This window comes from Melospiza melodia, unplaced genomic scaffold (assembly GCF_035770615.1).
Source record: "Melospiza melodia melodia isolate bMelMel2 unplaced genomic scaffold, bMelMel2.pri scaffold_361, whole genome shotgun sequence".
Taxonomy (NCBI): Eukaryota; Metazoa; Chordata; class Aves; order Passeriformes; family Passerellidae; genus Melospiza; species Melospiza melodia.
The window spans coordinates 1-12,619 of record NW_026948681.1 but is presented as its reverse complement, the minus strand read 5'-3'; the positions used below and the strand labels follow the sequence as shown (position 1 = coordinate 12,619).

The 12,619-nt window shown below is 37.1% G+C and overlaps 1 protein-coding gene across 2 annotated transcripts; it reads right to left on the bottom strand.

Annotated features, from left to right (window-relative positions):
- Positions 1-1,509: 1,509 nt before the first annotated feature.
- RPS5 (ribosomal protein S5) lies at positions 1,510-12,170 on the bottom strand. Of its 2 annotated transcripts, XM_063183081.1 has the most exons (6): positions 12,041-12,170; positions 7,344-7,502; positions 6,866-6,925; positions 5,300-5,428; positions 2,618-2,716; positions 1,510-1,641 (listed from the first exon to the last, which is right to left on the bottom strand). In XM_063183081.1, the coding sequence occupies exons 1-6, from the start codon at positions 12,143-12,145 to the stop codon at positions 1,573-1,575; spliced, it is 621 nt and encodes a 206-aa protein (XP_063039151.1). In that variant the 5' UTR covers positions 12,146-12,170; the 3' UTR covers positions 1,510-1,572. The 2 variants fall into 2 exon arrangements, with proteins under 2 accessions (XP_063039151.1, XP_063039150.1); XM_063183080.1 differs by lacking the exon at positions 6,866-6,925 and having other exon boundaries at positions 7,294-7,502.
- Positions 12,171-12,619: the final 449 nt, after the last annotated feature.

Sequence of the window (12,619 nt, the reverse complement as noted above, 5' to 3'; positions counted from 1 at the left end):
CCCAGAAATCCCAAATTTCCCCACAAAAATCTCCAGATTTTATTCCCCAAATTTCCCCACAGAGTTCCCAAATTTTTCCTAAAAATCCCCCAAAATTCCCAATTTTCTCACCAAAAAATTCCCAATTTCCCTAAAAATTCCCAATTTTAATCCCAATTTTATCCCAAAATATCTCAAATTTTCCCCAAAATTCCCAATTTTTATCCTGAAAATTCCCAATTTTCATCCCCCAAAAAATCCCAATTTTCCCCCTAAAAATTCCCCCCAAATTCCCAATTTTTATACCAAAAAATTCCCAATTTTTTCCCTAAAATTCCCCCAAATTTCCCATTTTTTCCAATTATCCCAAAAATCCCCCAGAATTTTCCCCTAAAAATCCCAAATTTCCCCCAAAATCCCAATTTTAATCCCATAAATTCCCCAAAATTCCCAGTTTTCACCCCAAAAATCCTCCAAAATTCCCAAAGTTTTCCCTAAAAATCCAAAATCTTCCCCAAATTCCCAAATTTTTCCCTAAAAATCCCAGAATTCCCAAAGTTTTCCCTAAAAGTCCCAAAGTTTTCCCTAAAAGTCCCAAATTTTTCCCAAAAATTCCCAAATTTTTCCCTAAAAATCCCCAATTTTTCCAAAATTCCCAAGATTTCCCCCAAATTTTCCCCCAACCCCTCTTAGAAAAGGAAAATTCCCAAATTCCGAGGTTTATGGAGAAAAAAATAAAAATAAAAATAAAAATGAATAAAAATAAAAATCAACTCGGGATCCTGCGGCTCCCAACGGCTCCGAGCGGTTTCTTGGGGGGAAATTTGGGAATTTTGGGGAAATTTTGGGATTTTTTGTGGCAATTTTTGGTTTTGTTTTTTTTTTTTTTTTTTTTTTTTTTTTTTGGGGTCCAAATTTGGAATTTTTGGGGGGGAAAATTTGAGAAATTTTGGGGGAAAATTTGGGATTTTTGGGGGGGAAAATTTGGGGTCAAAATTGAGAAATTTTGGGGGGAACTTGGGAATTTATGGGGGGAAAATGGAATTTTGGGGTCAAATTTTGGAATTTTTTGGGGGAAAATTTGGGGATTTTTGGGGAAAAATTTGGGATTTTTGGGGGTCAAAATTGGGAATTTTTGGGGGGGATTTTTTTTGATTTGGGAGGAATTGGCAAATTTTGGTGGGGAAATTTTGGAATTTTGGGGGAAAATTTGGGATTTTAGGGGTCAAAATTGGGAATTTTGGGGGGAATTTGGGAATTTTTGCGGGGAAATCGGGAATTTTGAGGGTCAAAATTGGGAATTTTTGGGGGGATTTAATTTTGGGAGGAACTGGCGAATTTTTGGGGGGAAATTTTGGGGGGAACTCGGGGAATTTTGGGGAGGGACTGAGATGGCGAAGGTGGAAAATTCTGGAAAAATCCCTGAAAAATCAAAAGAAGAAACCTCCAAACTTCCAAAAAATTCACTAAAAACCCAAAAATTCACTAAAAAAACCCAAATTTTTTAAAAAAATCAACAAAAAACCCAAATTTTGAATTCTGGTTCCAAATCCTCAGATTTTATTGGGAATATTTTGATTTTTTTGGGGATTTTTAGCGGTTGGATTTGGCCACGCGCTCCAGCTCGTCCTTCTTCTTGATGGCGTAAGAGTTGGAGGAGCCCTGGGGAAAAATGATAAAAAATTAAAATTTTTGGGAAAATTTGGGGTTTTGGGGGGAAAAAAATGGGAAAAATTTGGGGGTTTGGGGAGAAAAAGAGGAATTTTGGGATTAAAAATGGGAATTTAAGGGGGAAAATTGAGAAAATTTGAGAAAGAAAGGGAAAAAAATGGAATTTTGAGGAAAAAGTTTGGGGAAAATTTGGGAAAAATCTGGGAGAAAAATAGGGAAAAAAAAACTGGGAATTTTGGGGGAAATTTGGGGAAAATTTGGGGGAAAATTTGGGAAAAATCTGGGAGAAAAATGGGGATTTGGAGGGAAATGAAAATTTTGGGAGTTTTGAGGGGGAAAGGGGGGGAAATGGGAATTTTGAGATAAAAAATGGGGAAAAAGGGAAATTCGGAAAATTTTTTTAAACGAGAAACTGAAGTAAAATTTGGGAATTTATGTGGGAGAATAAAGGGAATTTTGGGGAGAAAATGGCGGAAAAATAAAGAAAAAAATATGAAAAAAATTGGGAAAAATACAAAAATCTGGAGGGAAAAAGGGAAAAAAACAGGGAGAAATTTGGGAAAAAAGGGGAAAAGAAGGAAAATGAATTTTTTGGGAATTTTGGGGGGAATTTTGGGAAAAAAATAAGAAAAAATAGTGAAAAAAATGAGAAAAAAACACAAAAAAAAAGCTGGAAAAATGGGGAAAAAAGGGGAAAATTTGGGAAAAATCAGGGAAAATGAGAAAAGTATAAAAAGAAAAAATAAGGGAAAATAATGGAAAAAAATGAGAAAAATTAGGAAAAAAAAAGGAGAAAAAATTGGGAAAATAAGAAAAAATTGTGAAAAAATGAGAAAAAACACAAAAAAAAAAGCGGAAAAAATGGGAAAAAAACAGGGAAAAATTTGGGAAAAAAGGGGGAAAAGAAGGAAAATGAATTTTTTGGGAATTTTTTGGAATTTTGGGGGGAATTTTGGGAATTTCCCACCTTGGCAGCGTTGATGAGCTCGTCCGCCAAGCACTCGGCGATGGTTTTGATGTTCCTGAAGGCGGCCTCGCGAGCGCCCGTGCACAGCAGCCAGATGGCCTGCAGGGAAAAGAAAAGAAAATTTTGGGGATTTTGGGGAAATTTGGGGTTTGGGGAAAAAAAACCCAGGAAAAAACGGGGAAAAATGGAGAAAAACGGAAAAAAATGGAGAAAAAATGGGGAAAAATGTAGAAAATGAAGGGCAAAAGGGAGGAAAAAACGGGGAAAAAAGAGAAAAAAATGAGGGAAAAATGAGGAAAAATGAAAGGAAAAATTGGGGGGAAAAGGGAGGAAAAAAAGGAGTGGGAATGGGAATAAATTTGGTGAAAAATGGTGAAAAAAGGGGGAAAAAATGGGGAAAAATTAAGGGGGAAAATGGAGGAAAAATGAGGGCAACAAAGAGGAAAAAATGAGGGAAAAATGAGGGAAAAATGAAAGGAAAAATTGGGGGAAAAATGAGAAAAACGGGGGGAAAGGAAGAAAAAAAGGGGGGGAAATGGGGAATAAATGGGGAGAAAATGGGGAAAAAATGTAGAGAAAATGGTGAAAAAAGGGGGAGAAAATGGGGAATAAATGGGGGAAAAATGGTGAGAAAAGGGGGAGAAATGGGGAATAAATGGGGGAAAAATGGTGAGAAAAGAGGGGGGGAAATGGGAATAAATGGGGGAGAAAATGAGAGGAAAATGGGGAGAAATCGGAGAAAAATGCAAAAAAAAGGGTTGAAAATTATGAAAATATATGTAATAAAAATGAGGAAAAATGGGGGAAAAGTGCAAGAAAAAAGGGGAAAATTATGAAAAGAAAAACGGAGTAAAAACGAGTAAAAATGGGGGAAAATGGAGGAAAAAATGGAGGAAAAAATGGCGAAAAATGGAATAAAAATCACGAAAAAATGTGAAAAAATGGCGAAAAAAAATCAGAAAAAAAAGGGGAAAAAAAGGAGAAGAAAGGGGAAACAAGGGGAATAAAGATCAGAATGTTAGGAAATATTTAGAATTTTGTAAATTTTAGATTTTTACCTGGTTGACCCTGCGCAGGGGGGACACGTCCACGGCCTGCCTGCGCACGGGGCGTGAGGGGAAAAAAATCCCCAAAAAATGGGAAAAATGGGGGGAAAATGTGGAAGATAATGGTGAAAAAATGGGGAATAAATGGAGGAGAAAACAGCGAAAAAAGGAGGGGAAAATGGGGAATAAATGGGGGAAAAATGGGGGAAAAAAGGGGGAGAAAATGGGGAATAAATGGGGGGAAAATGGTGAAAAAATGGGAAGAAAATGGGGAAATAATGGTGAAAAATGGGGAATAAATGGGGGTGAAAATGGGGCGGAAATGGGGAATAAATGGGGGAAAAATGGGGAATAAATGGGGAATAAATGGGGGAAAAATGGGGAATAAATGGGGGAAAAATGGGGAATAAATGGAGGAAAATGGTGAAAAAAGGAGGGAAATGGGGAACAAATGGGGGGAGAAATGGGGAATAAATGGGGGAGAAAATGAGAGGAAAATGGGGAGAAATTGGAGAAAAATGCAAAAAAAGGGAAAATTATGAAAAAAACACAGTAAAAATGAGAAAAAATAGGGGAAAATGCCAAAAAAAAAAAAGGGAAAATTTATGAAAAAAATGGAGTAAAAATGAGGAAAAAATGGAAGGAGAAAATGGCGAAAAATGGGAAAAAAAAATCACGAAAAAATGTGAAAAAATGGCGAAAAAAATCTGAAAAAAAGGGGAAAAAAGTGAGAAAATTGGGAAAATAAGAATAAATATGGGAATTGTTTGGAATATTGTTAAAATTGAAAATTTTAGATTTTTACCTGGTTGACCCTGCGCAGGGGGGACACGTCCACTGGCCTGCCTGCGCACGGGGCGTGAGGGGAATGGGGGAATGGGAAAAAATCCCAAAAAATGGGAAAAAATCAGGAAAAACTGGGGGAAAAAAGGGGAGAAATGGTGGGAAAAAGGGTGGGGAAATGGGAGATATAATGGTGAAAAATGGGGGGAAAAAGGTGAAAAAAGGGAGAGAAAATGGGGAATAAATGGGGGAAAAATGGTGAAAAAAGAGGGAGAAATGGGGGGGAAAAGGTGAAAAAAGAGGGAGAAAATGGAGAATAAATGGGGTAAAAAATGCAAAAAGCGGGGGGAGAATTGCAAAAAAAAAAGAACAAAAATGAGGAAAACATAATGAAAAAGTAGGAAAAAAAAGGTAAAAAAGTCAGGAAAAAGGGAAAAAAAAGGGAAAAAAATCAGGAAAAAAGTGTTAAAAATGGAAAAAAAATAAGGAAAAAGCAGGAAAAATAGGGAAAAAATGTGGGAAAAAAATCAGGAATATGGGGAATAATGTGAAAAATAATTGGGAAAATGGGGAAAAAAAGTGGAAAAAATCGGGAAGGAAGGGGAAAAGTGTGACAAAAAATCAGGAAAAGTGTGGAAAAAAATGGGGAAAAATGTGAAAAAAACCCCCAGAAATAATGAGGAAAAACAAGGAAAAATGTGAAAAAAAATCAGGAAAAAATGAGAAAAAATAGAGAAAAAATTAGGAAAAAATTGGAAAAAATGCGAAAAAAGGGGGGGAAAAAGGGGAAACAAGAGGAATAAAGATTGGAATGTTGAAAATTGTTTGGAATTTTGTGAATTTTTGATTTTACCTGGTTGACCCTGCGCAGGGGGGACACGTCCACGGCCTGCCTGCGCACGGTGCCGGCGCGGCCGATTCGCGTCGAGTCCTCGCGGGGCCCCGAGTTGATGATGGCGTTGACCAGGACCTGCAGGGGGTTCTGGAAACAGAGAAAAAAATGAAATTATTGATGGAAAAAAATCATCCAAAATACCCCTAAAAATTCCCTAAAAATTTCTTAAAAAATGGGGAAAATTCACCAGTGAATCACCCCAAAAAAATTCCCTTGGAATCCAATGAAAATCCAATTTTTCCTCCCCAAAAAATCCAATTCAAATCCAATTTTTCCTCCTAAAAAACGCAAATAAAATCCAATTTTTCCTCCTGGCATTGACCAGGACGTGCAGGGGGTTCTGAAAACAGAGAAAAAAATGAAATTATTGATGGAAAAATTCAGCCAAAACACCCCTAAAAATTCCCCAAAAAATTTCTTAAAAAATGGGGAAAATTCACCAGTGAATCACCCCAAAAAAATTCCCTTGGAATCCAATGAAAATCCAATTTTTCCTCCCAAAAAAATCCAATTCAAATCCAATTTTTCCTCCTAAAAAACGCAAATAAAATTCAATTTTTCCTCCTGGCGTTGACCAGGACCTGCAGGGGGTTCTGAAAACAGAGAAAAAAATGAAATTATTGATGGAAAAAATTCATCCAAAAATCTCTTTTTCTCCTTTTCCTCCCTTTTTCCCTTGTCATATCCAATTTTTGCCCTAGAAATCTCCTTTTTCTGATTTTTTCCTCAATTTTTCCTCCTAAAAATCCCATTTTCCTGCTAAAAAAATCTGATTTCCCCCATTTTTTCTCCTTAAAAAATCTGATTTTTTCCTCATTTATCCTCCAAAAAAAACCCCATTTCCCTCCCAAAAAATTCAATTTTTTTTCCATTTTTCCCCCAAGAAATCCAAATTTTTCTCCTTAAAAACTCAGATTTTCCCCCCATTTTTTCTCCTTAAAAAATCTGATTATTTCCTTATTTTTCCCCCTAAAAACCCATTTCCCTCCCAAAAAATTCAATTTTTTTTTTCCATTTTTTCTCCGTTTTTCCTCATTTTTTCACCGTTTTTCACCGGATTTTTTTCATTTTTTCACCGTTTTTTCACCGGATTTTTTGCATTTTCCCCCTAATTTTTGATTTCTCACCTCCCCAGTGAGCAGATGGATGATCTCAAAGGCGTGCTTGACGATCCTCACTGCCATCAGCTCCTTCCCATTATTCCTCCATTTCCCCCCCTAAAAAATCTGATTTTTTTCCTCATTTTTCCTCCTAAAAATCCCATTTTTTCTCCTTAAAAAATCTGATTTTTTCCCTCATTTTTCCTCCTAAAAATCCCATTTTTTCTCCTTAAAAATTCGGATTTTTTCCTCATTTATCCTCCTAAAAAAACCCCATTTCCCTCCCCAAAAATTTCAATTTTTTTTTCCCATTTTTCCTCCTAAAAACCCCATTTTTTCACCGTTTTTCCTCATTTTTTCACCGTTTTTTCACCGGATTTTTTGCGTTTTTCCACCAAATTTTCTCCTTTTTGTCATTTTTTACCTCCCCAGTGAGCAGATGGATGATCTCAAAGGCGTGCTTGACGATCCTCACTGCCATCAGCTTCCTCCATTATTCCTCCATTTCCCCCCCTAAAAATCCCATTTTTCCTGCTAAAAAATTCTGATTTTTTTTCCTCATTTTTCCCCCTAAAAATCCCATTTTTTCTCCTTAAAAAAATCTGATTTTCCCCCCATTTTTTCTCCTAAAAAAATCTGATTTTCTCACCGTTTCTCCTCTTAAAAATTCTCATTTTCCCCCCAATTTTTCCTCCTAAAAATCCCAAAAAATTCAATTTTTTTTTCCATTTTTCCTCCTAAAAACCCCATTTTTTCTCCGTTTTTCCTCATTTTTTCACCGTTTTTCCTCATTTTTTCACCGTTTTTCACCGGATTTTTTTGCATTTTCCCCCTAATTTTTGATTTCCTCACCTCCCCAGTGAGCAGATGGATGATCTCAAAGCGTGCTTGACGATCCTCACTGTCATCAGCTTCTTGCCGTTGTTCCTGCCGTGCATCATCATGGAGTTGGTGAGGCGCTCGACGATCGGGCACTGCGCCTTGCGGAAGCGCTTGGCCGCGTAACGCCCCGCCGAGTGGGGCAGATATTTGGCATATTTCTCCTTCACTGCAATATAATCCTGAAATTTAAAAAAAAAAATTTAAAAATTGGGAATTTTGGGGTCAATTTTGGGGTCAAAACCCTGAAAAATCCCGAATTTCTGGCTCAAAATTAGTCAAAATTCCGATTATTTCATCGTGATAATGTGATGTAAAAGAGCACCTGATGTATTTCTCCTTTATTGTGATGTAATCCTAAAAATTGGAAATTCCTCAAATTTTGGGATCCTCGTTCCTAAAAATCCTGAAATTCCAGCCCAAATCCCATAAAAATCCCATAAAAATCCCATAAAAATCCCAATATTCTTGGCCGTGTAAGGCTCCACTGAGTGGGGCAGATATTTGCTGTATTTCTCCTTCACTGCAATATAATCCTGAAAATTTAAAAAAAAAAAATTAAAAATTGGGAATTTTGGGGTCAATTTTGGGGTCACGAGTGCCAAAAATCCCGAATCTCCTGCTCAAAATGCGTCAAAATTCAAATTATTTTCCATGCTGTAACGTGGAGTGAAGGAGCTCGTGGTGAATTTCTCCTTCATTGTGATGTAATCCTAAAAAATTGGGAATTTTTGGGATTAATTTTGGGATTTTTCAGGCCCAAAAACCCCAAAATTTGAAGTAAAATGGCGTCAAAATTCCAATTATTTCACATCGCGGCAACACAGAATGAAAGAGCGGTCAGTCAGCGAATTTCTCATTTACTGTAATGTAATGTAATCTGAAAAAATATGAGAATTCCCAAAATTTTGGATTGAATTTGGGGTCAATTTTGGGTGTCATGAATGCCAAAAATCCCGAATTTCTGGCTCAAAACGCGTCAAAATTCCGATTATTTCCCATGGCGGTAATGCACAGTTAAGGAGCTCTTGGTGAATTTCTCCTTCGTTGTGATGTAATGTCTGAAAAAAATTGAATTTTTAGGAATTTTGGGATTAAATTTGGGATTTTCAGCCTCAAAAAATCCCCAAAATTTTCGCTCAAATCCCATAAAAATTCAAATATTTTTCATAGCGGTAACGCGGAGTTGAGGAGCTCTTGGTGATTTTCTCCTTCACTGCAATATAATCCTGAAAATTTAAAAAAAAAATTTAAAAATTGGGAATTTTGGGGTCAATTTTGGGGTCAATACCCTGAAAAATCCCGAATTTCTGGCTCAAAATTAGTCAAAATTCAGATTATTTTCATCGTGATAATGTGATGTAAAAGAGTACCTGATGTATTTCTCCTTTACGATGCAATCCTAAAAAAATTTGGGAATTCCAGAAATTTTGGGATCAATTCTGGGGTCCAAACAAGAAAAACCCTGAATTTCCTGCTCAAATCCCATAAAAATCCAATAAAATTGAAATATTCTTGGCCGTGTAACGCCCCGCGGAGTGGGGGAGATATTTGGCGTATTTCTCCTTCACTGCAATGTAATCCTGAAAAAAATTGAATTTTTAGGAATTTTGGGATTAAATTTGGGGTTTTCAGCCCCAAAAATCGCGAATTTCTGGCGCAAATCGTGTAAAAATTCAAATATTTTTCATTGAGTTAAAGTGAAGCTAAGGAGCTCTTGGTGAATTTCTCCTTCACTGCGATGTAATCCTGGAAATCAAAAAAAAAATTTTAAAAATTGGGAATTTTGGGGTTAAATTTGGGATTTTCAGCCCCAAAAACCCCAAAATTTGAAGTAAAATGGCGTCAAAATTCCGATTATTTCACATCGCGGCAACAAAGAATGAAAGAGAGGTCAGTCAACGAATTTCCTCATTTATTGTAATGTAATGTAACTCTAAAAAATTTGGGAATTCCCAAAATTTTGGGAATTTTGGGGTCAATTTTGGGGTCACGAATGCCAAAAATCCCGAATTTCTGGCTCAAAACGCGTCAAAATTCCGATTACTTCCCATGGCGGTAATGCACAGTTAAGGAGCTCTTGGTGAATTTCTCCTTCGTTGTGATGTAATGCTGAAAAAAATGAATTTTTAGGAATTTTGGGATTAAATTTGGGATTTTCAGCCCCAAAAAATCCAAAATTTTCGCTCAAATCCCATAAAAATTCAAATATTTTTCATAGCGGTAACGCGGAGTTAAGGAGCTCTTGGTGATTTTCTCCTTCACTGCAATGTAATCCTGAAAATTTAAAAAAAAAAATTTAAAAATTGTGGAATTTTGGGGTCAATACCCTGAAAAATCCCGAATTCCTGGCTCAAAATTAGTCAAAATTCCGATTATTTTCATCGTGATAATGTGATGTAAAAGAGTACCTCATGTATTTCTCCTTTACGATGCAATCCTAAAAAAATTTGGGAATTCCAGAAATTTTGGGATCAATTCTGGGGTCAAAACAAGAAAAACCCTGAAATTTCCTGCTCAAATCCCATAAAAATCCCAATAAAATTGAAATATTCTTGGCCGCGTAACGCCCCGCGGAATGTGAGGGAGATATTTGGCATATTTCTCCTTCACTGCAATGTAATCCTGAAAAAAATTGAATTTTTAGGAATTTTGGGATTAAATTTGGGATTTGTAGCCCCAAAAATCGCAAATTTCTGGCTCAAAATCAGTAAAAAATCAGATTATTTCCAATCGTGTTAAGGCAGAGTTAAGGAGCTCTTGGTAAATTCCTCCTTCACTATAATGTAATCATAAAAAATTTGGGAATTCCAGAAAATTTGGCAATTTTGGGATCAGCTTTGAGGTCACAAGTCCCAAAAATTGCAAATTTCTGGCTCAAAGCCCATTAAAATTCAAATATTTTTCACGGTGGTAACACAGAGTTAAGGTGCTTTTGATGAATTTCTCCTTTACTATAATCAATCATTTATAATATAATCCGAAAATATTTGGGAATTCCAAAAAAGTTGGGTCAGTTTTTGGGGCCAAAACCCTAAAAAATCCCAAAGTCTTAGCTCAAAACGCGTCAAAATTCCGATTCTTTTCATCGCGATAACGTGGAGTAAGAAACTACTCTGTGTATTTCTCATTTATAAAGATGTAATCCCAAAAAATTGGGAATTCCAAAAATTTTGGGATCAGTTTTGGGAATTTCAGCTTTGAATTCCAGCCCCAAATTCCCAGGATTTTGGGGAATTTCATTTCTGAATTCCAGCCCAAATCCTCATGGAAATTTGGGAATTCCAGCCCCAACTTTTAATGGAAATTTGGAATTCCAGCCCCAAATTCCAGGAATTCCAACTCCAAATTTTAATGGACATTTGGGAATTTCAATTCTGAATTCCAGCCCCAAATTCCCTGGATTTTTTGGGGAATTTCAATTCTGAATTCCAGCCCCAAATTCCCCGGATTTGGGGGAATTTCAATTCTGAATTCCAGCCCCAAATCCTCATGGAAATTTGGAAATTCCAGCCCCAACTTTTAATGGAAATTTGGGAATTCCAGCCCCAAATTCTGGGAATTGCAGCCCCAAATTTCCTGGAAATTTGGGAATTCCAGCCCCCAAATTCCAGGAATTCCAACTCCAAATTTTAATGGACATTTGGGAATTTCAATTCTGAATTCCAGCCCCAAATTCCCTGGATTTTTTGGGGAATTTCAATTCTGAATTCCAGCCCCAAATTCCCTGGATTTGGGGGAATTTCAATTCTGAATTCCAGCCCCAAATCCTCATGGAAATTTGGGAATTCAGCCCCAAATTCCAGCCCTAACTTTTAATGGAAATTTGGGAATTCCAGCCCCAAATTCTGGGAATTGCAGCCCCAGATCCCCATGGAATTGCAGCCCCAAATTCTGGGAATTCCAGCCCCACATTCCCTGGGATTTTGGGAATTCCAGCCCCAAATTCCAGGAATTCCAACTCCAAACTTTAATGGAAATTTGGGAATTTCAATTCTGAATTCCAGCCCCAAATTCCCAGGATTTTTTGGGGAATTTCAATTCTGAATTCCAGCCCCAAATCCTCATGAAATTTGGGAATTCCAGCCCCAACTTTTAATGGAAATTTGGGAACTCCAGCCCCAAATTCTGGGAATTGCAGCTCCAGATCCCCATGGAATTCCAGCCCCAAATTCCAGGAATTCCAACTCCAAATTTTAATGGACATTTGGGAATTTCAATTCGGAATTCCAGCCCCAAATCCTCATGGAAATATGGGAATTCCAATCCTAAATTTCAGCCCCAAATTCCAGGAATTCCAACTCCAAATTTTAATGGACATTTGGGAATTTCAATTCGGAATTCCAGCCCAAATCCTATGGAAATTTGGGAATTCCAGCCCCCAATTCAAGTGGAAATTTGGGAATTGCAGCCCCAAATTTTAATGGAAATTTGGGAATTCAGCCCCAAATCCTCATGGAAATTTGGGAATTCCAGCTCCAAATTCAAATGGAAATTTGGGAATTCCAGCCCCAAATTTTAATGGAAATTTGGGAATTCCAGCCCCAACTTTTAATGGAAATTTGCGAATTCCAGCCCCAAATTCCAGCCTCCAACTTTGAATGGAAATTTGGGAATTTGAGCCCCAAATTCTGGGAATTGCAGCTCCAGATCCCCATGGAATTCCAGCCCCAAATTCCCAGGATTTTTTGGGAATTTTGGGAATTCTGGGCCCCCTGACCTGCAGGGAGATGTCGTTGATCTGGACGTCGTCCGTGCTCCATTTCCCGAACAATTTGATGTCGGGGGTCTCGGTCACCGCCGGCGCCGTCTCCCAGTCCGTCATGCTGGGAAAAAATCAAAATAAAATAAATATTAATAAATGTTGGCATCTTGGTTTTCCACTGGGAACCTCCTTTCCCTACTCTAAACCCTCTTTTCTTATTTTTAATCCCAATTTTCCAACCTTTTTCCCATTTTTTGTGGTCTTTTTCCCAGGGTTATTCCAAATTTTTTCCACTCTAGACCCCATTTCTCCATTGTTATCCTCAATTTTCCCCATCTGGATCCCCTTTTCTCCACTATTTTTGTATTTTCCCCACAATTTTTCCATTTTTACTGCTCTGGATCCCATCTCCCACAATTTTCCCCAATTTTTCCCACAATTTTTGCCAGTTTTTCCCACAATTCTCCCCAATTTTCCTTATTTTTCCCACAATTTCCTTAATTTTCTCCAGCATTTTCCCCAATTTTCCCCCCAATTTTCCTTATTTTCTCCACAATTTTCCCCACAATTTCCCCCAATTTTTCTTATTTTCCA